General features: G+C 39.0%; 1 protein-coding gene across 1 annotated transcript; it reads left to right on the top strand.

Annotated features, from left to right (window-relative positions):
- The first annotated feature begins 1,571 nt into the window (after positions 1–1,571).
- Positions 1,572–25,975, top strand: USP38 (ubiquitin specific peptidase 38). The gene is made up of 10 exons (XM_021526503.2): positions 1,572–2,271; positions 3,539–3,674; positions 7,954–8,083; positions 8,336–8,437; positions 11,191–11,349; positions 11,691–11,884; positions 12,417–12,510; positions 13,327–13,433; positions 14,509–15,856; positions 19,332–25,975. Exons 1-10 carry the CDS (start codon positions 1,587–1,589, stop codon positions 19,491–19,493), a joined length of 3,117 nt encoding a protein of 1,038 aa, XP_021382178.1. The 5' UTR covers positions 1,572–1,586; the 3' UTR covers positions 19,494–25,975.
- Positions 25,976–26,275: the final 300 nt, after the last annotated feature.

Genomic DNA, 26,275 nt, shown 5'->3' with positions numbered 1-26,275 from the left:
CTCAGATTCTGCACCTGTTCCACTTCAAATACTAGCAGACATTAATCAGGCTCATTTCCCATACTCTCCTGATGCTGATTTACAGGTATTGCTCAACCACATAGCATGAAGATGTTTTCAGAAACAGCAAACCAAGAAGGCTTTGCTGGCAGTGAGCTGGCCTGTCACCAGTGACTGTCACCTACGTCACAGTGAGCTGGCCTAAAGGATTTGATTTGAGTGAGTGGAGTTTGGTCTACAGTTTGTTTACTGGCAATGATGGTTTTAATTCAATTTGTGACCTTTCTTGTTACCTAGTTCTCAAAGAGCTAACATGGATGAGGTGGATGGAGCTCTGAGAAAGGTGATGTACTGAGTGGCATCCCTCCCCATGGTAGGAAGGACTGGAACTAGATGACCTTTAAGATCCTTTCCATGCTAAACCATTCCCTGATTCCATGACTGTATGACAATATTCAGTCCTAGTAATTTGCAGAATTCTTTCACTAATTCTCAAAATGTATTGTGGTATGAAAATGCAAAGTACATTAACAAGATTGTTGGAAACCGGAGCTAAACCGGGTCAGAAAAGAAGGCTTAAATAAATATGGGAACACCTCCCAGCAAGCACGTGTGTGTCAGCATTAACTGCTGCTCTGTTAGAGCGCTGCTAAACAGCAAAGGCCGCTCTGAGGAAGTGCTGCTGTTCACAAGCACACCCGTAACCAGCATCCAAAAACGAGCAACAACTAAAGCAAGGATGAGCGGTAACGAAGCAATACACATCTCAGGAGGAGCTTACGGGCTGTACACGAAGGCCGAGAGCGGGCCGCCATCACCTCATGCGCCAAAGTGTCTCCGTGAGGGAGGATGGAGCACGCCAGCGCGGCTTGTATAGGGTGGGGAGCAGGGGACAGGGTAAGAACCCGCGCCGACTCTAAATCCTGCGGCTTCGCGGAGCCTGTCCCGCACCCGAGGCCGCCCCTTCGAGCGGCCGCCCCTTCGAGCGGCCGCCCCTTCGAGCGGCCGCCCCTTCGAGCGGCCGCCCCTTCGAGCGGCCGCCCCTTCGAGCGGCCGCCCCTTCGAGCGGCCGCCCCTTCGAGCGGCCGCCCCTTCGAGCGGCCGCCCCTTCGAGCGGCCGCCCCTTCGAGCGGCCGCCCCGCCCCGCCCCGCCCCGCCCCGGCCCGCCCCGCCCCGCCCCGGCCCGCCCCGGCCCCTCGCGGCCGCCCCGCCCCGCCCCGCCCCGCCCCGGCCCGGCCCGCTCGCCATTGGCCGGCCGCAGCGCGGGGGGCGGGGCGTGCCGCGGCGGAGCCGGCGCCTGCGCGCTGCTCCCCCGCCCGCTCTGGGCTGGCTTCCCGCTCGCGGGGCTGCGCTTCCGGGTCGGCTCCGGAGTTCGTTCGCCTCCCTCGGGGTCGCCTCGGCCGGGCCGGGGAGCGGGGCCGGGGCCGCCGCCCGGGCGGGGCCGGAGCTGCGGGGACCGCGGCGGGAGCGGCGGCATTGCGCGGCAGGGCGGCGAGAGGGCCGCGGGGAGGCGGCGGCGGCGGCGGCCCCCGCCGAGGCCTAGTCTGGCCCGCCGCCGCCGCCGCTCGGCCGATGCGCCCGGAGCCATGGACAAGATCCTGGAGGGGCTGGTGAGCTCCTCGCACCCGCTGCCGCTGAAGCGGGTGATCGTGCGGCGCGTGGTGGAGTCGGCGGAGACGCCGCTGAGCCAGGCGCAGTGCCGCGCCATGTTCGCGCTCGGCACCCGGCTGGTGTTGCAGGGCCCCGACCCTTTCCAGCGGCAGGTGGGCCGGCAGGTGCTGGACGCCTACGGCCGCTTTCACCGCGCCGAGTTCGAGGCGTTCTTCAACCGCGGGCTCGTTCTCGGCCTCCTGCAGCGCGGCTACGGCGAGCTGAGCAACCGCGACCCCGCCATCCTCGACTACATCCAGGCGGGCCTGCGCCTCATCATGAGCTGCCCCTCGGTGCTGGAGCTCTTCGAGCTGCTGCAGGTGGAGGCGCTGCGCTTGGTGTGCGAGCGGCCGGCGCCGCCGCTCTGCGCCCGCCTCTGCCAGCTGCTGGGCGACTTCCCGCAGTGCCTGCCCCGCGGCAGGAAGCTCTCGCTCGCCTTCTGCCAGCAGCTGGTGCGCAGCATCGCCCACTTCCAGAGCCAGGGCACCCGCGAGGCCGAGCTGCGCCTCTACGTCTCGCAGGTGACCCAGGTCAGCGCGCTGCTCAGGAGCGTCTGGAAGGCCGAGCCCGACACGCTGCTGCCCTCCCTGCAGGAACTCTTCGCTGTCATCTCTGCTACGGGTGAGCGGGAGTGGCGCGTAGGTTGTTCGGGGAAGAGGAAAAGCCTTAGCGAAGGCAGTGGGCTCTCTTGCAGGCATCACCTGGTAACCACTGCTTTCTCACCCGCATACTAAAGTGCAACTTCTTAACTGTCGAGAAAGAAAAGCCTTTTTTATTTCCTGTCCACCCCTTCAAAAGCTGGAGGGGAATAGTGATTTGTTTTGCTGCAGATTAGGATGGCGTTCAGAAAAACTCCTGATACAGTGCTTTAAATCTAATACTGAAATGAGGTTTTGGGTGCCCTATTAAGAAAGATTTAAAACTATCAATAGTAGAATGCATATAAATATCTGAAAGGCTGTTGCCAAGAAGTTGGTGTCAGACTCTTTGGTGATGCCCAGCAACATGACAAGGAGGAAAGGCCATAAACTAAAACACAAGTTTTACCTTAACATGAGAAAGAACTTGTTTAGATTGAGGGTTGCGGAGCACTGGAACAGGCTGCCCATGGAAGTCATGGGGTCTCCTTCTCTGGAGGGAGGTAGACCCCACTTGGGTGTGTTCCTGTGTTACCTGCTCCTGCAGAGGGGTGGGGCTACATGGTCTCCAGAGGTCCCTTACAACTCAGTTCTGTTATTCAATGAAAAGCTGCTCTTTCTTCTTGCTCCTTGGAACCATTTAACAATTTGGGATTTATAAATATGTATAAGTAATATATGTAAAAGCAATATATAAAATTTTAGGAAACATCCAGTGCCTGAGTAATGGAAATGTGATTGTAAATAGGTCCTTTCTGACTTCTGAAATCTGTGAAGTATTATAGCAGATCCCATTGCAAAGTGCCTTTGCTGTTGAGGCACTTGGGAAACTTAACATTGCATTTTGCCATAAGTGGTATGGTTAGCAGGGAGTTATTGAGATAGGATGTGGGGAATACCAGCTGCACTAAATTCCTAGGTGTAATATAAAGTATAATAAACAACTTATGGTACTGCTTTTTAGAAAAATACAAAACCTACTTCTCAATTCCACTTAGGGCGGCGGAGGAAGTAGTTGGCAGATTGTCACTTTCTTGCATGGATGTGAAATGAACTAAAGAATTCACTGCTGTTCGTTATCCTTAATTCATTTATATGTTCTAATTTTGGTTTGGTTTGTCATAATAAATGCAAGATGTAGGACAGATTTATGGTCACCTTTCAACTATTGTAGGGTAGAACATAAAGCTTCTTTTTCTGTGGGATTTTCTTTTTAGTTCCTTACATTATGTCATACTCAATTGTTACAGATACTTCGTTCGAGCCTTCTGTTGCACTGGCAAGTCTTGTGCAGCACATACCATTGCAGATGATTACAGTACTCATCAGGAGCCTTACTACAGATCCTAATGTGAAAGATGCAAGTATGACTCAAGCTCTGTGCAGGTAATGTATTTAATTATGAAGGGAGAGAAGAGTCTCTTTCTAAATTGTGCCTTTCTTGAAGTTCTTACGGAAGTTCCATTAAAAAAATGCAACCAAACAAAAGCATGAAGAAGAGAAACTTTTAAGATGGTATTCCAAGTCATGTTTTTTGGCATGTTAAGGGTTTAAGCATATGTACATATATATATAGATATATAGATATAGATATATATGTGTATGTATATATATATGAACGATGCTGCGGATGTTACTGGCATGTTTCAGTTTAAGGTTGTCTGCCTTCATTGCTGTTGTGGCTTCCTTCTCCAGCCCTGCTGGGGTGGATGATGAGGGTTAAATAGAAACTGAGAGGAAACACCAGGGTTCCTTTTAGATTATATATTGAGGATATTGCCTTATGGAAGATGGTGTAAGTAGGAAACTTCATGGGGTTTACAGTCAAGCTGAGAAACAAGGCCTTGTTTTCAGAAGATAAACCTTACTGCTTTTCCAAGAAGCAGGGTAGCATTCTCATGTGATGGTATTAACCATCATCTCCTCCTCTGAAGAGAGGAGCCAGTTCACAATGAGTTTTACTCCTTAGTTTTGAGGGGTTTTTTTCCTTCTTAGATATCTTAATAATTTTTTAGAAGGATTCACAGAGAACAGCCTCCATTACCCTTTTCACTCAAACCCTCATAGGTTTTTTGGATGTTCTTTGAATGATAGAGAAATAGAAATTATGTAGAAGTAATTGTATATTATGTTTGTCACTAATCTAAACTTGAGTAAATGTGGAGATGAGTAGCCACGTAAACAGACTGGGATTCAGATTGGAATTGTTGTTAGTGTCTTCAGATAGGTGAATAATAGTGATGAAGAAAAATGACAGTGATTAAGTTTTTTTTTTTTTAACCCCATTGAAGAAGTTGTTATTGACTACTGGAGGGTAGAAAAATGGGTAATGCAGTTAAGCAGGTGACTACTAGAAATTTGTATTCTTTAAACAATAACTTTTAAGAAGCCTTAAACTAAGAGTTCAGTGTCTGCAATATTATTAATTTTAAGTACATCCCTTTGAGCGTAGTGTAATACTTAAGCATAGTGTAGTGTAGAGCTCAAATATTTTGGTGGGCTTTCTCACACGGAAAACATCCCTTGTGTTTACAGTAAGTTGAGAAGCTGTATTTTAGTTGCAAACGTAATGAAAAGAAGCAGCATTAGTAATACGATTTGGGGTAAAACATATTGTTTAGGGACTTTAAGAGACTCTCCTTGACTGAAGAAATTTCGGCAAAGCTGTGTTCCCAGTCTAAAGGTCAGAGCTGGGAAAATCAGGATTTGGTCATGCTGATAATTTGCCAGTAATGTGATGATTAGTTTTCAAGTTAGTGTAGTTTTAACATTTAGGTGGCATTGCTGCATCAAGACAGCATGATCGTGTAACTGTAGCTTGAGAATGGCTTTGCTGTGTGCCTCTGCTTAGGGAAGTAATGCAGTACTGAGCTTTGGTTACAGTAGGAGCTGTTATTATCAAATAAATGCTCTTTTTTTGGTACCAGCCATGAAATGGGTGAGTTTTTCCTCTTGTTTTTACCTCATTCTTTGAGGTAGTGCTCTCTTAAGAGCCTCTAGTTTTGTTCCATGAAATAATGTTGGTTCAATGGAACCTCATGTCAACATTGTATCCAGTTTCTTTTTCTACCTCTGGCAACCCTTTGCAGTTATTACTGTCTTCTGTCTTAGTGAAGCAATTGTTAAGAGGTTAATGCAGCTGGAATGTCTGGAGCACCAAATGACTATGCTGTCATCAGGCTTGCAGCATTCCCAGGAGATGCAGAACTCCAGGCACAACAAGGTCTGATGAGAGTTAGCAGAGCTTTGGTCACTGTAAATTGCTTGTTGCTCACTTCCTAAGTATAACATCTGTGTCACTCTGAGTCTGTGGCACTTTCTAAAGCTGAGCACAGAATAGTAAATAATTTATATTTAACAGACTCATAAATTGAGTTTGTTCAGAGTGGGTGGTACATTAGACACAAGATCATGTTAGAGTTTGGCTTGAGCTGTTTCTGATTGACTTAGGTGTCTTGTGAAACCTTACCTGAAGCATCAGTGAGGAAAAGCAGAAAATTTTTGAATCTTTTTGAGGCTATATATGGCTACTTTCAGAGTCTTCTTCAGAACTCTGGGAGGAAATGAACTGGCTGTACTCAGGATCCTGCCAAGTATAATGCTGCTTTGCATTTCAACCCAAGTATCTTTAAGAGAAACTGAAAATTTTGCTAGGGAAGATCTCCAGATATAACCAGGTGCTCTGTCCTATTGGAAAAAATGTGAAATTCTGTAAAAGACTTTTAATTTATTTGGGGTGCCAGGAAGTCTGAGGATCTTCTGTTGCTATTTTGGGGTTTTTTTCCTAATCAGAGGGACTCACACCTGAGCTGCCAGATTCTTTGATGTGGTGAAGAAGATATTTTGTGAAAGAACTTACTGTCCAAGTAAATATTTTTTTTTTCTATTCAAAGATATAAAAAATACTGTCCTCACTAGGAACACACATTGGTATAAAGACCTGCTGATTTTAGGGTGGTATGAGGCAGAAAATCCTCTTGAAGCTTTTAAGGTTCTCTTAATCTAGTCAAACCCCAAAAAAAAGCATCCTCTGTTTATATTCATGGTTGTCATGGCCCATAGTAGTACCACCTAAAAATGTAGTCATTGATTGCAACAGAGTAGAAGCCAAGTAAATGCAGCCAATATACCTGATCTTCACCTATCAGATATAAGATTTGAGGCTTTTTGGGACAGTCCTAAGTAGGTCTGCAAGTTCACTTCTGACTCTTTTTCTGGCTTTTGTTTCTGCTCTCAAAATCATTAACTCTCAGATTAACAGTCAGATGTTTTAGCATAGTGGTTCTGATGTAGGCGCTACAGGATACTTGTCTAAACAGTTAAGAAAACAATATATTGTCATTAAATTTAAACTAGCTGTGCAGATGTTTCTAACTGCTGAAAAATAACAAGCCTACAAATCAAGGAGGGGGAGATCTGAAGATGATTTATGAGTTGTGGGGTCTTTTTTTAGGTTAAGGTTATTTCTTCACAGACAAAACCAGTTTGGGCCTGTGTTTTTGATTCTCTGTTTTAGAGAATATATGGAAAGGTTGCTCAGGATAAACATGTTTGAATTTAACATATTGAGGAAATGAGAGTTTTGTGTAAATTCACAGCACTGATTATGATGTTGCCATGTTTTTTTCCCAAAATTCTTTTTTTTTTTTTTTGTAGTAATACAACAGAAACTTGGTAAGATTTATGCATGTTTGTTAAAAAGGCAGTTCTAAAGATCTCTTATTTTTAGATAAACCTATGAATTTTATATGTGCAGATTCTAAGATATATGCATTATAACTTGTCTCAGTATCTGTCCACTCTTGTGGTAGACAGTTTTTTCTTCCACCTAATTAATCCTGCCTCATCTTGTTTAAAGAAAGGAATCTTGTGGACAATTTTAAAAATTTCAAAATATTGCCAAGTAAAATCTCAGAAGAACAAAGCCTAGATTTCATGTTTTGGCTGGCAATCCCTTACAGTATTTTCTGTGTCATAGAATTGTTTCAACTCATCTGCTTGTCTGCCTTAAGGATCAGTATAAATTGACTATTAGTTTAAAATACCTCTGTTTTCTATACCTGATATTTCACTGTATTTCTAGGCACAGGAGGTCCTTTCACTTTTTTCTTAGTTCAAGCAAAATGCTCCCTTTTGAGATATATGCAGACCCAAGACTGCTCAATGTATTTAAAATGACTAATTTTACCATTAATTTAGAGTGTTTGAGTTGGCTTCCGGGGGCATAGCTATAAGTTGAAGAGGTTTCCTTAGCAGTCAGTTTTGGTCTGCTTTGGAGTAAAAGGCGTTAGAGGGGAGGTTACCAGCTACAGGCACACTTTCAGCAGTAAGTTTTTGCCATATGTTAGCTCAATGTCTATAAAATCAGGGTGCATTTTCTAGACCAACAAGAAACAATACAAAATAGTGACGTTTTATGATAACATATTTTTGGGGATGCATATTTACTTCAAGTGTATTAAATAAATCGTTATTAATTTCAGAGTTAAATGACTTGAGATACAATCAAAATTAATTTACCACTTGCCCAACATTCCTGCATTACTTATTATGAGTCTTATTGCATAGGCATGTTGCAAGCTAATGCAAGGTATCTTTTTTGTTGAGGTTAAAGTTAGTGGCATATTAAGTTTTTTGTATTTCTTGTTCTCCTCCTGCCTTGCAGAATGATTGACTGGCTGTCCTGGCCTCTGGCTCAGCACGTGGAAACATGGGTGATTGCACTGCTGAAAGGATTGGCTGCAGTCCAGAAATTTACCATCCTCATCGATGTCACTCTGCTTAAGATTGAATTGGTATGTTGGAAAAAAGCATTCAAAACTGAGGGAGAGTGAAAGGAATTGCTACCAGCTATGCAATTGTGTAGCATCCTTTTTATTGTAACATACAGTTTCTTCTTACTCTACGAATATGTAAATGCATCTATAGCTGTCACTTGCATGTAATGATTTTGTCTTTTTCACATGGCTGTGTGTTGGAAGATTTGTTTTTGTGTTTACTGATACTTTCCTTTGCAGATTCACTGAAATAAATGTGGGTTTTTTTAGGTCTTTAATCGACTTTGGTTTCCTCTAGTGAGGCCTGGTGCCCTTGCTGTTCTTTCCCACATGTTACTTAGTTTCCAGCATTCTCCAGAAGCTTTTCATTTGGTGAGTTACTAAATAACTGTTTTTCAGTGCTTTGAAATGTCACTCACTGTGTCATTTCTGAAATGGGTGTAAAGATAAACAGAATTTATGTGCTTGGATTATGTTTGTTGGAAGGTCCTAGAATCAGGTTCCTGTGGTTACAGAAAGGCTTTTTAGCTTCCAGATTCAACCACTTCATATATAACTAGAAACAAGCACTGTCCTTCCTTGTATGTATCTGTTTCTGGCAGGAGTATCTGGGCATCGCATTTTGACTGCATGCTTCTGGAAATCCATTTTATGTGTGTGAAATTGGCTGATAAAGTTGGGCAGCAAGTAGGTTTTTGAGAACAGCTGTTTGGGGAAAACAGGTAACAGTGATAATCTGCTTTATGTAACCTGGTCACCCTGAACAGGCTCAGGACCAAGAAGTATTTAACTTCCAGAAAGCTGTGCTTGTCTGTGCCAATGTTCATGGGCAAATTAAAGGTCACCCTATTTAATGACCCCTTTTCAAAATGCATTCCATTAGTTAAGGGCATAGATAGGAGAGCACAACAGTGACTGTATTAATACAGCAAGGTGTTCCCACACTTGGTGTTCAGCTTAATGTTTAGGAGAAATGTCTGAGATTTAATAGTAACAGCCTGGCATGTTTTTTCTAAGCTGTTCCCAAGGCTCTGGAAGGATATCAAGCCCTTTGTTTAATGTCAGGGTAATTGCCTTTTGCCTGTTACTTTGGTTTTTAATGAGAGATCTCTGAAGTTTCTCTGCTGCCCTGATCTTGTTTTAGGATAGAAATTTGAGTTACAATTAAAAGCTTTGAATATGCTCAAAACATAAATATTTAATATATTTTTCTGTCTTGCTTTTCTTATTTTTTCCTGAGATGAAAACATTAGAAAAAATGTAAAATATGAGATAGCCTATTGTAGAAAGAGGAATTTGATTTATCGGAGAAAATTTCTATTGGAGGCTTCATGCTGTATTGCATACACGCCTCCCTGCATAATTTCATGGCCATTTTTACTCCATTTAAAAAAATTTTCTTCTTTCACTATCATTTTTGTACTACTACCATTTAATATTCTGTAATATCTTCTTCACTTTAAGTGCTTGTTTACTTTTTTAATAACAATTGATCTGATTATGAAAGTGTCAAATGCACATTTGATATATAGAAATGAATTTACTTGGTAATGTATCTGAAATTACATTCCCCCTCCTTACACTTGAGCATCATTAAATTATTAAATTAAATTATTTTTATATTTTTGTAGCAGAAGCAGTCTTGTACTTATGTAAAACTTACGGTGTAAAACTTACGATCATCAAAAATCTATTGATATATAAAACTTTAATGCAACCACAAGCCAGAAGAGATAATTCTGTGTGTATTTGAAGTGTAACTTTCAGTATTATCCAGCCTGCAGAATTTTACTCTGTTTGACAGAGCTGAGAACGTTTTCTTCCCATGTGCTTGTCTATGCAGAATTATAATTTCTCAGATCTACCTGATACAAAGTTCCTGCTTGGAGCTCAGTAGTTGCTTTCTCATTGCTGTGTACCAACATTTATAAAGTGGAAGAATTTTTTCATTGCAATAGCTTTCAGTATTGACTTGTGGTACAGTGAACACTTCATCTTTGTGTTTTTATTTTTAAACAGTGGATATCTTGCTTCCTTAAAGAGCAAGGTTTATCTATCAGAGATGTAAAAATATTTTTTATACCCAGAGAATAACCAACATTTGAAAAAGTGACAGATCTGTATTTTGGACCTAGCCCTTTTTACTTTGGTGTTTTGAACTATATCAGTTCTTGTAATTGGTATACCTTCCTCAGATTCCTATATTCTTATTATTCTTGTTCTGTATTTTATGCCTTTAGCCTACAAATTGTTTGGTAGTAATAAAATGATGAGAAATTATTCTATCAACTTCTTTCAAAGTTAATTAATTTTAATCACTTGTCAACTGGCAAAGGTGTCTGAAATACTTTGGTTAAGTGAGAAGTCCCTCTCTTTGTAAATTGCTTTGAAGTAAATTTTCACTTGATGTTTTAAGGCTAATGTCTCACATATGTAAAAACAGAGAGCTGTGCTGAAGAAGAGGAAGGACATGAAGTAAACATTTGTGATTCTAATCCGACACAATTTAAAGTAGTCCTGAATCTGAATTAAGTCTCAAAGAGATTACTATAGCTGTGGTAAACTTTCAGCTTGTAGTAAATGACACGGTCGTGGTTTATGGAGCTGAGATGCCTCACTAGATGGAGCTACGGGACAGTTTCCTTCTTGTAGGAATAGCAGGAATGTATTAATTGGCTTGTGAGTCCAAGTATTAGATTCTGTAAAAGGAAAATGTAGAGGTTTGTTTTAAAAATCGTATTTGTGAAATCAGAACAAGATGCTAAATTATTAGTGGTGGCACAAAAGCAAAATGTTTGCAGTTAATATCCTTAAGATGAGTACTTTTTGACACTTGACTGTTTAAAACCTTGCATGCACCTTTTAAGTTCATAAAGTTCCTTTTTAACACTTGCTATGTGAGTTAAAGAGAACACTGAATAGTTAATTGTGCTGCTTGAAATCTGTCGTGTAAAGAATAATGTACATTTTTCAAGTCATTGTTTCTCAACCACTTCTTATTTAATAACAAAAGATACTCTGTCATTTGGCATGTACAAACCAATGAAGTATTTTGTAGAAGGAAAAAAAACAATGAGAAAATGCAGTTAACAACCTTTTGTTTGTTTCATTGTTTTCCCATTCAGATTGTTCCACACGTGGTCAGTTTGGTTCACTCCTTCAAAAGAGATGGCTTGCCTTCCAGTACAGCCTTTTTGATGCAGTTGACTGAGTTGATACACTGTATGATGTATCATTATTCAGGTTTTCCAGAGCTCTATGAACCCATTCTGGAAGCTATTAAGGTACATTAGGAATGTTAAGAGCGTGGAATGTTTTTTTGTTTTCCCAGATGTGGAGCTGTAGTTCCACAGATCCAAATTCTTTAGAGCTTCCACAAGGAGAAAAGAGCTAACCACATAATCTCATATCAGTCCTATGTTTGAAATATAAAATAAGTATAAAGCTTTGAAGAAGAAGGTTGGGGGGAGAGAAGGGAACAAGGGCAGGGGGGCTGTCAGGGACAGCAGGAAGACCTTGAAGGAGAACTGGGGAGCAGGGAAAGATACAATACTGCTGAATGGCAAGACCTGTTGTAGAAACAAATAAAGAAACCTATTAAGCATGTTAAATGTTTCTCTTGCAGGATATGCCCAAACCCACTGAAGAGAAGATTAAGTTGATCCTCAGTCAGAGTGCCTGGACTTCTCAATACAGTTCTTTGCCATCTTGTTTATCTAGACTTTCTGGAAAATCTGAAACCGGGAAGACAGGCCTAATAAATCTAGGAAATACTTGCTACATGAACAGTGTTATTCAGGCACTTTTTATGGCTACAGAGTAAGTGCTTCTTAACAGCTCTTTTAATTGCAAATAATTCTTGCAGTTACTGCATTCTTGATTTTCACAAAATAGTAACATGTCCTGGGGTCTCTCACCTTGCTAGAGCTCAGTGGGTTATTTTGCTGATTGCTTTTTTTCATATTTAGCTTTAGAAACCGCAATTTTAGCCACTAAAAAATCCTGATCCTTCTGCCCCGTGTCAAAAGACAAGTCCTTTTTTCCTCACTGTCCTTGCTCACTGCTGTATTGTAAAAACTTTTGGTGATGCTTTTATTATAATCTGGAAGGGTATTAAAAAAAAGTCTGTGTGTGTCCCATTTCTATACATTTAAATGTTTAAAAACATAGGTGTTGTGCAGTGTTAATTCTTACCATACAGTAATTTTATATCTGCACTAGAGCAGAGTTCCAGTATTAAAGGGAAGTGTTGTGTGTTTTGCTTGCTTTCAATTTGAAGTATTATCTGAGCTGGAGTGATAACTGCATTGTTAGAATGCTAGCAAGGAAACTGACATCTCTTTCATTTCAGTTTCAGAAGACATGTTTTATCTCTGAATCTAAATGGCTGTAATTCCCTAATGAGAAAATTACAGCATCTTTTTGCCTTTTTGGCCCATACCCAGGTATGTCAGTTTTTCATCTGCTTTTCTCTATACCAAAATTGAGATCTATATACCAAAATTGAGAAACAAACATGATGCCATTGGAGTCCTCTGGAGTATTTCAAGTATAAATATTATAGTTTTGTATGGGAATCAGTCTGCCTTTGAATGCTGAGATGGTGTGGAATACACATTTCTCTAGGTGGCTGTTGGTGTTTTGTTGTTTTTATTAATAGGTAGTGATAGGTTTTCTCAGAAGCAGGAATGAAAAAATCTAAATAAGATTTGAGTTGATATGCAAGCTGATTTTATATGTCTTTCTAGGGTAAACTATGGTCTTCTTCATTGCTTTTTACACTAAATTTTATTGTAGTTCAAATTCTGATGTGAACATTATTAGCTGTTCAAACATTTTGCTAGTGCTGGAAAGGCACAGGACACTTCTGTTCTCTTTGAATAATAGCAGTAAACGTGTGAAGAGGATGAGGCTGGATCAATTTCTGAATAAATGGGTACTTATGAAGGACTGGTGTTCTGAAGAAAGCAAACAGGTTTTTTAACTCACCAGCAAGAATGGTGCTAAAATACTTGGCTTGTACTCACTTAAACATTAATATTTGCCAGTAGGATAAACTATTTTTATCTTTGTACTAGAGGTGATTGCCACAAAATTAATGGCTCTCCCTTCATATGCTTAAGTTGTTTAAATGTTTGTGTACCTTGTGTTTCATTCAGTTACTCTGGGATAATGTAGTTCATAGTTCAGCTGTTACTATTAATATAACCAACTTTTTAAGTTGTTCCTATGTAATCTTGCCTGTTCTCTCACTTGAACAGAGAGAAGCTTATGCTCCTAGAATTTTCTTTGAAGCTTCCAGACCACCATGGTTCACTCCTCGATCCCAGCAGGATTGTTCAGAATATCTCAGATTCCTGCTAGACAGGTATGGTTATGGTGCCATTAATGGGAATGAATCTACAGCCATACCACATAATGTTGAACTCTTAGGAGCAGTTGTGTAACAGTTCCACTGCATGAGTGGGGATCAGGAACTTTCAGCCTCATTCCTGTTTTCTCTGGTTTTCTGTATAGTTTACAAACTACTTTTCTTCATGGGTTTAGTCTGTAGTGAAGTCTGGATGCCATCTTGAATCCACGTAATTGAGGACAGGTTATGGTGGTAACAATGTGCCACTTTTATAAATCTAAACATGGGTATTATGTTCAGGTTGTGGTCCTGTTGTTAAATTAATGTAGTTGATGAAAGCAATTTAGTTGTGCTTCTGGAATTTCATGTTGGTGGAGACAGCTGTGTTTCATACAAGGCCAGTAAGTCACAAAGAGATGTACGGTTTTTTTTATATCCACTTAATTAAGCAAGCAAATTAACTGTGGCAGAGATAAATCAGTAATACCTAAATTTGTTAATAACCCTCTTTAGTTTTGGCTTGCTAAATGGGGCTTAAGCAGTATTATTTTAAGACACATTCCACTTCTGGAGAAATTTATCTCAATAGTGAAATAGTGTTCTCTTTTTTTTTTCACCATGTTTTGGGTTCCTCTTTTGATTTGGATTTTCTTGCTGCAGAACTTTCCTGGCTGCAGAATTCTGACATTATCTTTGGAAATAGTCTGGCAGTAGACAAATAGTTACTTTTTCTCTTACAAAGTCTGATATACAGGCCCAGTCAACTCAAGAGCTGATTTATTAACACAATGTAATGGTAAATAATAAAAATATTGCTAGGTTTCTTTAATATTTCCCAGTTCTTTCAATATATCCATTGTGTTCTGTTATATATAATGAGACCCACAATAAATGCATTTGTGCCACTCATACTCTGTTTTGGAACTCTATGCTTCAGCTTCCTTATATAAAAAAACCCAGATTTTTTAGTGTAAGACACTTTAACAACTTAACCATCTGTATTTTTTAGCTGGAAAAAAATATGAAGTAGTGTGGCAATATGGGAAAATAGCACAGTTAGCTAGATTGATTTTTCTTTATTTATCTTCAGGTTGCATGAAGAAGAGAGAACTTTGAAAGCATTGTCTTCAGCCAAGAGTTCTGAAAATATTATGACTGATAAATCCCAGGCACAAGAAACTGCCCATAAAACACAAGTATTTACTGAAGTACCTTGTATGGGAAGTGAAGAAAGAACTCTGATAGAGAAGATGTTTGGAGGAAAATTGAAGACTAACGTATGCTGTTTGAACTGCAAAAGTATGTCTCAAAAGGAAGAAGCTTTCACAGATCTCTCTTTGGCTTTCTGTCCCCCAACTTCCTTAGAAAATGCTGACCCAAAATGCATAGAACATTCTGAAGTGAAAGATGACTACATGGTGCAAAGTAATACTTCAGCAACCAGTCCTGCTGCAGAAACATGTCTCAGTAATTTGGAAGTAAATCGTGGATGTGACACAGTAATGAATGAAGGAACCACAGAAGATTTTACTAGTGAGCCAAGCTCTGAGAATACCACAATTTCTGAACTCAAAGTTGAAAATAATGGGGATATGTCTCAGAGTCTAGTAGGTAAAAATACCCTGTCAGTTACAGACTTGCTCAATTATTTTCTGGCACCTGAGATCCTTAGTGGAGACAACAAATATTATTGTGAAAAGTGTGCCTCTCTACAGAATGCTGAAAAAACTATGCAGATCATTGAGGAACCTGAATACCTCATCCTCACTCTTTTGAGATTTTCATATGATCCAAAGTGTCACATAAGGCGCAAAATCTTGGACAATGTTTCTCTACCACTTGTATTGGAACTGCCAGTGAAAAGAGCAACATCCCCTTTAGCTGTTGTTTCAGGAGGCTGGTCTGTTGGTGTGGAGATTTCTGATACTGGAGAAAACCTTGCTAAAAAACTGAAGCCCTCTGGTGCTGATGAAGTGGCCTGCCCACAACTGGTGCCCTATGTGTTAAGCTCTGTGGTGGTGCATTCTGGTGTATCCTCTGAAAGTGGACATTATTATTCATATGCTAGAAATGTTACTGGGTCAGGGCCTTCGGGGCTCTGCCACCAGTCTACAGCTCTTTCTTTAGTTTCTCCTCAGGATAAGTTGTTTACAGAGGAGAGTCCTTGTACTGTTGTAGAAAATGAGCTGGACACTGAGATGCCAAGAGAATGGTTTCTGTTCAATGACAGCAGAGTGACATTTACCTCATTTCAGTCAGTCCAGAAAATCACCAGTAGATTTCCAAAGGACACTGCTTATGTTCTGTTTTACAAAAAGCAGAACAGCACCTGTGGCTTCAACGCCAATCCAGCAAATGGCCTCTGGGTAAATGGAGACCCTCCTCTACAAAAAGACCTCATGGATGCAATTACAAAAGATAACAAACTATACTTGCAGGTAAGATGGAAATTTTTTGTAAAGGGTGTTCTCCTCCTCTAGTTAAAACCGACAAGGAAAATAAGCAAAGTCCAGATGAGAGAAGACTGTGTTTGTTTCTCCTTTGTGTAAAGGGTGTCTCCTCACAAGAGGCAGTCTAGAGGAAAGAATAAGGTAGCTTTTAAGTATTCTGCTATATTAACCTTATAAATCATCAATCTGGCTTCATCTTAGTGTTGCTGGACAGGTCTTTAGTAAGGTTGTCCCTGTTAAATGGGAAATATCAAGGAAAATGGCATAAACTCATCTCAGTTTAAACTTTTGAGTGATTATGCTTGTATAGGTTGTTTAACCACTTGTAATTCCATATGGGAGTGGCTTCAAACAGTTCAAACTTTCATTTTCTTTGCTAAATTAAAAGAGTGGCTTAAGTTTACTTAAAAACTTCTAAGTGGTGTTCTTACTAGTGCATTTTCGTTTGTAGTCAAGTTTGACTTACAAAACTGTTCTTACCCAAATGCTAAAACAGCTGAAATGATGACCAAATGTGTGTGACTGGATTCTATTTTCCCTTTGCTGCCTATGCCATGTCATCTGGGACCAGCACTTCCAGCAGCACGCTCTCTGTGGTCTGAGAACTTCACCTAGCTGTGGCAGTCTTTTGTTGCTGTTAAAAAAAGCCAGTGTTCTTTACACTTCAGTATGTTTTTCTTAGAGCATTGCTGCTTTTTTTTTTTTTTTTTTATGTTCTAGGAGTAAAAGTATGTTTTACTGTGTGCTCTTTGATGGGTTAAGCTGTTCCTATAAGGGCTATAGGCCAACTCAAATTAGAAGAACTAGGTAAATTTAACTTAGAATGAGCTGAATCTCACTGTGGACAATCTGCTGCAGGTATTTTACAAACATGAACAGGAAAACTGAGAGCTTAAATTGCAACTCTGTTGTTACTTTCAAGCTGCATGGTTAAAGCATTTATATCCTCTCTGTGCTTATGTGCCACATATCATCTTGACTTACTCTTGGCTTCTGTAGTGGCAATCTCTGATTGCAGAATCAAAGAGCAGCTTGGGTTGGAAGGGGCCTTTAAAAGCCATCTAGTCCAACCCCTGCCAAGAGCAGGGACATGTTCAGCTAGACCAGGTTACTCCAAGTCCCATCCTGCCTGGCCCTGAATTTTTCCAGGGATGGGGCATTTACCACCTCTGGGTAACCCCCAGTGCTTCACCACCCTCATAACAAAACTCATTCCTTTTATCTAGTCTAACTCTACCCTTGTTTAGTTTAAAACTATTACTCCTTGCCCTATTTGGTGAGTTTTTTCCTTGTGTAATTGTAACTGTCTCAAAATTAAAAATATTTTCAAAGCATTTTATTTTTGCTTGCTTTCTAGTGTTTACTTTTTTGTTTGTTTTTAGATCTTTACCTACCTTTCACTTTTGAATTCTTCAGTATTGGCTTTTTTTTAGTGTTTTATTAATCTCAGGGTTTCTGAGCTCCTGACCTTTTCTCATTTTAATTGAGACTCATTACAAGTGCTTGGTTACTGTTTTTCTGAAATTAATGCTAATACTGTGATTTATTGAATTAGATTGTTCTAATTTTAAGATGCCATATTTCACTGTTGGTTCAGAGTTCTAAATTAATGTTTTCCAGCTAAGTTAAGGATATATTTTTCTATCCTGAGAAAGCCTTTAATTTTAAGAAGATATATTCAAAATAATTCTGTATCTTATTGCTTTTGTTTTGCTATTGCATGTCTGTTTACCACATGTTAAATGAAGATGTTTTCAGTATAAATAATTAAACCTGCAATATGGGTAGCTCCCACTCTATTTAAAACAAATTTTAAAACCCTTACTGCAAACAAATGGAAAGCAAGGGAGGGTGCTCTTAGTTATTCTGAGTCCAGAGAACTATATTGACTATCAAGTTTTACTTATACTTAATGTAGTACTTGTGGGGATAAATATAACAACCTGAATACTTTCAATGTTTTTAGAAATAAGGCTATTGCTTGTAAAAATGACAGTGCTATAAAGGAAACAGTTTGGTAATGTAGTTTTTGAGCTAAATTGGCTATTTATGCAAGGTCTGGTATTCAAAGCAAAATCTGTATTTGATTTCTGGTACTGTAAGTTTTTAATATTTCCTTGTTATTTGCAGTAAACGTATATAGTCTTTGGTGTGTCATAGAGTTAGCTAGATACTTACGACTCCACATATTGCTGGAGATAGCACAATACTGTCTTGAGGAATATGACCAACACATCTGTGTAGACAGTGTCCTCCAAATATCTTAATTTTGAAAATGAGTATGCATTTCAGTCCTTAGTAGTGTACAGTAGTTACAAACTTAGGCTGTGTTTTTGAAAAGAGCAAAATAATTTCAATTCACAAGGTCTACTTTTAGCAACTGTGAAAGTAGTTGGACAAGACTTGAGTTTAGTGTTTTCATGGTAGTATAATACAGTCAGGGAGAATTGATGGTGACCCCTGTAGTTAATAAAACCCTGTTCTAAAGTTTGCTCCCATTTCCTTTAAGGAGGTGTGTGGTGATGAAGTGTCATGTGAAGGCAGCTATAGGTATGAGCCTTAGCACTGGAATACTTTCAGTTTGTTGCCAGGTCCACTGTCTTTTCCTGGTAGCCTTCCAGAGCCAACATCTGCCTTCTCTCCCTCAATTTTTGAAGCTCTTGGCCAATTCGAGAAAGGTACACTAAAGATATAAAATTGCTGCAGGGTTTATTGAACTAGTTGGCCAGAGACAAAATAGAGCATAATATGTCCAATGAGGGAAAAACATGTGCTCAATCCCCTTCTTAGATGTCTTAAGAAGCCTCAGGAGCATTCAGCTGAAAAAGCAGCTGGCAGGAGGCAGAACTTTCATGTTCCTTCCACTTGTGCAGGTACATTTTCCAGCAGTGGACACTGATTTTTGTGAAGTGCTTGAGAGTTGCAGAGACTTGCTACGTTATAACAGTTAGCAAAGCAATAATAATTGAAAGCTGATAAGCTGCAGTGAATAGAAACTAGATATCTTGTCCATCTTTTGGCCTTTCATCTGAGTATATTGTTACTCTATGCAGTTGATGGAGTGGAATGAGAAAATATCTTTAAAGTAACAAACATTGACATAAAGGTTTTACCTTTTGACTTTGCAACCAAGAACAAGAGCACGTGAAAATTGCTACAATGAAAATTTATATGAAACATAAATCAAAACCTGTTTCGTTAACTTCTCATCAGTCTAATTTTTTAGAGACATCCCGTGTTTCTATGAAATACAATTTTAGCATGAACTCGGAATGATTTAATTTTGTTTCATTTACGCTTACTGTCAGGGAAATTGTGCATCTTAGTTTGGCTGTGGATGTTCAGCTTGAAAGTTCAGCAAAGCTGTTCACTAGAAATTAGTGATGCTGCTTTAAAAGGGTATCAAGGACATGAAGATTGTGGGTTGGGTTTTTTTTTAATTGTCTTTATTCTTTCATTTCAGGAGCAAGAGCTTAGTGCTCGAACACAAGCACTTCAAGCTGCCTCAGCCTCTTGCTCTTTCCGACCCAATGGATTTGATGACAATGATCCCCCGGGAAGTTGTGGGCCGACAGGTGGAGGAGGAGGGGGTGGGTTCAGTACCGTCGGTAGATTGGTCTTTTGACTGTGAAGAAAACCTGGAATACACTGGTTCCAAAGCAGCCCAGTACTGCTGAGGACAAATAAAATACTGAACTCTTCGGAGTTGCACCAGGCTTTGAGACTTGATACTTGTCCAAAAGCAAATATTAGTGGTTTTTTGGTTATGTTTCATTTGAAATAAATAAGCGCATAATGGAAAAAACCTACCTCTTAAAAGTTGAGTTGCTTTCACAGTAAGATATGCTTGCCCAAAAAACCAGAAAATTAGGAATTTTTTAAGTACATGCTAATGACATTGCATTAAACTGAACAAAATGCACTTACATCGGTTTCTGTTGTCCTCATCCACTGAATGAAGAAAGCTCATTTTTTACTCTGATGGTGTTGCTTTATGTAGAAAGCCTTTTTCAGATGGGCTAAACTGCATCTGTAGTTTCTCACCTACTGCTTTTTTTCAAGTACAATACTTGTGTGGATTTTCAGAGATGATGCCATTTGTAATGAAGGCAATAACTTAAATGTGATATGATACAGTACTTTCCAGGTAAAAAATTATTCAGTCCATTTCCAGTGTAACTGAAAAGAAAAAAAATATAAATATTTGCTAACTTGTTATCCAAAAAAGTGCATGCTGTGTAGGAGCAATGTTTTTAAATAGAAATTGTTAACTCAGTAACATTTCTGATTGTTTTGAGGATTTTAAAATTATTTCAGGGACTATATCTGCTGAGTATTGGAAAGGAAGAGATTCTGTATGTGCCTTGCAGTACTGTAACTTAAACTCTCTGAGGCTGCAGAAGATGAGAAAAATGTCTTAGTAGTCAATTTTTTTTGGTGTTAGAAATCATGACATTTATAGAAAGCTTTTAGGTTCCCAGAAGTTAAAATCTGTAAGTTTGAAATGCAGTAAGTGTTGCCCTTCATTTTTTGATTAAAAAATGCACATACATACCTGTCGCTGTCGAGGCAGGATTAGAATGAAGGGACTCTGACTCAGAAGGCTGCTGAGAGTAAGACTCCGGTTTATTCAAAATACACCGCTCTTTTATACAGAGCTTGGTGAGGACCAAATCCATTGGTTCTGGAGTGAAAACAACCCACAGCATTGGTGCAGAGTGCTTGATGCACAGTGATAGAACTTAACTATAAACAATGTGAAAAACAAGAGAGATAAAGAATTATTTACATTCTTCTCCAGCTCTTTCCCAGGCTTCTGCCAGGCTAGAAATTCTCAGTTTCTTTCTTTGACTGAATCTGAGTCCCACACATACGTAGCAATCTATAACTTTTATGGCCTGTACTGCTGGGAAAAAACTGACCTCTGTCATAAAAACGGAGCTGTGTTTGTGAAGTCACAGAAAATCTTCCTCTATTGGTCTTTGCTGAGGATCTTTGCTTATAAGAGTCTTTTGAAGTTTTGCCTTTGGTTTTTGCTGGTAGTGAGAACTTTCTGGTGAGTTCAGGATTTTTTTTTTTTTTTTTTTTTTTTTGGTCTGCAGAAGCCCAAAAATTATTCTGCCTAAGGAGCAGTGTTTGATTGATCATTAGGCCAGCAGAGGCTGAGGATACACTCCTTTGAGTGTTGGCAGAAATAGCAACTTTGATTTTGATGTGCAATGAGGATAACAGAAGTAAAGGACTGTTGAACCCAGTGATTAATTCTTGAGTAATCTTAGAGGGAAGTGTAAATTTATTTAATGTATCTTTAAACACAAAACTCTGCAATGTTTTTGCTGTGTTTTTATATTCTATTGGGTGACAAAGCGTGTCCTTAAAAAGCATGTGGACCTGGCAGGTTTTAGCATAACTGTATAAAAATAAGCAAATTTCTTAGAAAATGCTTTAAAAAAAGCATAAGATTTGTTGAGAGAATTAAGTATTGTTCATATGATTCTAAATATATGGAGTTTAGTCTGAAAGGTAATTTATCTTGCAAGCTATTTTTATATTATCACTAAAACTATGTGATTTACTATAGATTCAGATGTTATACTCAAGTAAGCTAGAGCAGCTCACTTTGATTTTTTCCCCATTTTTTTTTTCTTTTTTTACTACTTTCTAAGCTTTCTTGTGATAGTTTGTGATACCTTGGCTTTAGCCTTCTCTTTCCATTGCTGTCTCGGTGGTAGATTTCTGAACCAAAGGTTCAGCAACAGAAACATGGAATGTTTTGAGACTGCCATGAGGAACCTTCTCATTTCATTGAACTTGGGTGAGGTTATTTTTTGAAAGTTCACTTTGTTTTGAAATTCTGTAACTTTCAGTCTAAGAGGGTTTTTTATTTCCTTTTCCTTCTCTGCCAGTTTGCTTTGGTTTGAAAATGTTCTATAAGACAGGTTAATTTGGCTTTTCTCTCCCAGATTGAGGACACACTAAAAAGTTGTCTACTCATTGCATTACCTTGGGAATACTTTGTGTCAATTTACTGTTCATTTTAAACTACTAGTAAGTAGAAGCAGAGGCAAGTGGTTTTACTCTATGTGAAATCATAATTTTGTGAAGGTCAGTTCTGGTTTTATGTTCTCACAGTGAAAATACAAATTATGCAGCCTACCTAAAAATAATAAGCAGTATGTCTTTTGTATACCTGTTCAACTATATTTCATGAGCTCTTGGAACGCCTTCTACTCCCTTTTTGCCTATTCTAAATTAGGTGTCAAATATGGAAAATTTACATGAGAATAATGCCAATCAGGTTGGATCTGCTTAGGTGCAAAATGATGGATGTCTGAAACTGCAAATAACTTATTTCTTTCACCTTGTTGACTTCTGTCAATTAATTCGCTTGGGATTTTACAAGTAGATATTAAAATTCAGGATACCCTTTCTTAAGTCTGCTTGGTGACTTGACAGCTGTCCTAGATTGGTGAGTCATAGATAATCAACTTGGAAGGTTTCAGTAAACCTAGAGGAAGTGAAGAATTATTTCATGCTTTGAAATGTGCACCTTTTTTATTTCTTACAGTAATAGTGTTGCATGCTACTATCTTCTGGACATGAGAGAAAAATGTACATATGGTACTTCGATTTCTATTTCTTGCCAATGAATGCTGGATGGTTTATTTATTTACCTTTTTGGCTCCAGTCTTAATAAGTTTATTAAGTTGAATCCACAGAAAGTTACACAATGCATAAGACCTTTTCAGAAGTTTTGGGATTTTTGTAGTTTACTTTCATGAAAGAGACATAATCGTACCACTTAAGGGTGGTATGTCTTAAAATCATATTTGCTTCTACCAAGACAGACTGTGATTTGGATGGTCACTCAAATTGTATTAACTTTCTTTTGTGCTGTTAATTTTGTACTTTTTTTTTCATGTGGAACATCACAATGGATTACTGTGAACAGTCTCCCCTGTAAAAAGTGATTACAATGTCTGTGAGCCCATCTATACAGGATGAGGAGAGAAGAGGCTTCTTTGAATAACTGAATAAATCACACTTTCTGGCTAGCTTTTTTTTCTTTTTTTTTTTCTGTGTTCCCTTCTCTGGAAAGTTAAAATACTTTATCTTCTCTCTGCTCTGGAAGTTTAATTTCATGGGTAAGCCTTAATTTTTTTTTTTTTTTTTAATCTGTAGCATTAAGTTTGCTCATTGAGTCAAAATACTTTTTGTACAAGTGACAGGCAAAGGACAAAAGCTCTGGGAGCTGTGAGTGTTGAAACAAAATCAAGTGGGTATAAACTTTCTGTAAATAAAATTTAGATTAGAAGCAAAGTTCCTCATTCTTGAACAGCCTTCTGGGCAGAGCCTTGCTTTGAAGGAAGAGTGAAGTATATCTATGAAAGAAACAAAATGCAAAGTGGTGTCTGAATAGTAGGCAACTAGACCTGATAAACCAGAGGTCCCTCCCAGTCCCTTCCTAGAGTTTTGCTCTTTTGTTGAGTTTCCTGTCTTGCCTCATTGCCAGTATTGTTTTTAAGGCTCAAAGATTTGAGGGTAAATAAAGAAAATGCCAAACTGTGGCATAACAACAAAAGTTAACTGCTCAATTTTGGGTGGTATTGGTCTCTGATATAGGAGAATGAAGCATAAAAATTACCAAATCATGGCAAGTGGAATCTTGGAGGAGTTGTGATCTAAAGAAATGTGCTCAGTTTCTAACACAAGGGTGATTTCCCTGGGTAACAACCTACAATGAGATGTAATGAGTTGTATCTCTTGGTATCCTCAGTAGGATGTAATCAAATGGAAATTATTGGATATTTTCAAAGGTGAGCAAATGATCTATGATTTAAATGAGATCGGAATAGACAATCTTGATGGCTTTCATGTTCCCTGTAGCCAGTCATCATAGGTCTTCCTAAATCTGAATTCAGAGCTATGAGTAATATGTTGTTAAATCACAGAGCTGTGGGGTCAAATGTGACAGAGAACCAAGAATTGTGTGGTGCTGGCTGGCTTGTGTCTGACACAAGCTCTGCCTGTGGAGTGTAGTGTGGCACTGCCTGATCACACAAGGTTTGGTGTTACAATGCACACACGCATCCCCCAGTTCACTGGGAATCTATTTTGCTTGAATTAAAGCACCCAAATCAAAGGCACAACAACCAAAACCCAGAGTGAAGCACAGATGAATGTTTTTTACTACAATATGCACTGTCCTTATTTAAAATGGAGTATCTTCTTAATCTTCAGGATTCTAGACAGGAATGTGGGTTCAAGATACATATTTCTTGTTCCTTTTTTTTTTCTTTCTTCCAGTGCAGATAATATTTTTAGGAATTGGGTGTAAAAGTGCTTTAATAGACATGTCAAAAGAGACAACACTGGGTGGTTCCTCATGAAGTTGCTGTGGGAAAGAGGGGCAGCAGGTGGTGAAGGAGAAGAGCTGGTACTGAACTGAAATGGGACAAATGGAAAAGGGTCAGCATGGCTCTATTCTGATTTAAAAGTTTCATGTGTTTTAATTTCACTGTTGTAACTTTATTCCACCAAAGGATACTTTGTCAACAATGCCTTGTGTTATCTGAGCCTGATCCTTCAGAAGTTTTCATTGTATCATTTTATCCATTTATATTTTGAAGGAGAAATATCTCAGTAGGCATATTGAAAATATGCTGCTGAGGAGTGTATTTCAGGTTGATGTTTAAAAATTGAATTTAGCAACAGGATAGGTGATTGTGCAAGCAGCTGTAGTATCATAGCATCCTCGAGGCCAGTGGTCTCCAAACTTTCTGATTGCACACTCATATCACTGAAAACTTACATGTGCACCCACTATGTATATTTATTAATCTATAAGTAATATATGTACTACTATACTAATTTATTATGTACATACACAGGAGTAGAAATTTAAAAAGTATGAGAGAAAAGTGAAATAAAGACTATTTTTAAATTATTTAAAATTTCATTTTTTAATTTTGCAAAATATACTTTTTCTTGCATCCAAATGGATTGTCTTGGGGTGCATGAACCTCACTTTGGAGACCACTTCTTTAGGGTATAGTCTTGGAAAGAGTTTTAACTTGATGGGAACAGTTATCAAAACTGACCAGCTTATAATGACAGTTTCCTTTACTCTGTGAATGTAGACTGTTGTCCTTAACATTGTGCTGCATGACTCTTGTTTTGGAGCTCTGTTTATTCAGAGTTCTTACAAATTTGGTCCAAGGGCTGTGAACTGTTTTGCTGTTTGTTTTCCTACAGTGTGCATTAAATGACAAAACAGGTGGTGTCAGCCTTAAATGGTTTGCAGAAATGCAAAGCCATTTGAGTTTGGAGGAGAGGGCATATACCCTGTCAAATACAGGGATGTGTTAGAACTTGGCTTTAAAGGTTAGTACAATTTTTCAACTGACTTGCCCTTTCTCAAATGTTCACTAAAGAAATGCAATATTTAGTGCTCAGAAGAACGTAATTCATTTTCTTCCTGTATCTTTCCTGGTGTTTATTTTACTGAACTACAGTTTAAACTATATTTGCAGTATGCCTGTGCTTTAATCTTGTAAACTGGCATAAATTTTTAATAGTATTTAATATCAGTTTTTAAAAATTGATGGGTCAAAATTACTGTACATGTGTTGGGATACATAAAGAAGTCAAAATATACATCTTTTAAATGCCTCAAAAGGTGTGTCAAAGTATGTAAGTTTTCATGTGTTTGACTGGAGAGGCAAGATAGATGTTCTAGTAAAATATAACAGTGGTGATTTGGATTTTTTTAAATTATCTATTTTACCTGTAAATCTCAGCCTGAAGGATCTCATACAAAAACATGGAAAATAAGTCATGTGAGAACTCTTGATGGTCCAACTGTATCTGGAGAACAAAATAGCTGGATTTCCTGTGTATTTACAATGCAGTCATATGACAGTGTTTCATTTGAGTTGTCTTCTCAATTGGTGACACTTCAATCTTCAGAGAAGATGAAATGACTTCAACTTGTTGAAATAATAAAGGACATCATAGTTGGTAAAAATGCAGCCTTTCTCAATGAACATGGAAGCTACGGCAGAGAAACATTCAGGCCTCCTGTAAATAAAGACATGATTCTCAAAAGCTGTTTTCTGCTCTTCTGTATTTTTGCTCAAGTTTCCCCAGACTAAAAGTTGAAAGAAGGCTTTTGGGTTTGGTTGTTTTTTTTGACTTCAGGAATACTTAAGAAACTCAAACAATTCACAGGCCAGTTAATAATCTGTGAAGTACAACTGGGTGGTTAACTGTGTGAAAGGGAAGGGAAAGGTTTGGGTTGCCCTTAGAATATGTAGTTTGAAGTTGAGTCTCCTCAAGTTGGCTGCCCACAGCTCCCTCTGGCATTAGCTGCCTTTATGTGGTCTCCAGATTAAATTTGGTACTGCC

This window comes from Lonchura striata, chromosome 4 (genome assembly GCF_046129695.1).
Source record: "Lonchura striata isolate bLonStr1 chromosome 4, bLonStr1.mat, whole genome shotgun sequence".
Lineage (NCBI taxonomy): Eukaryota > Metazoa > Chordata > Aves > Passeriformes > Estrildidae > Lonchura > Lonchura striata.
This window is presented reverse-complemented; position numbering and strand designations above follow the sequence as displayed.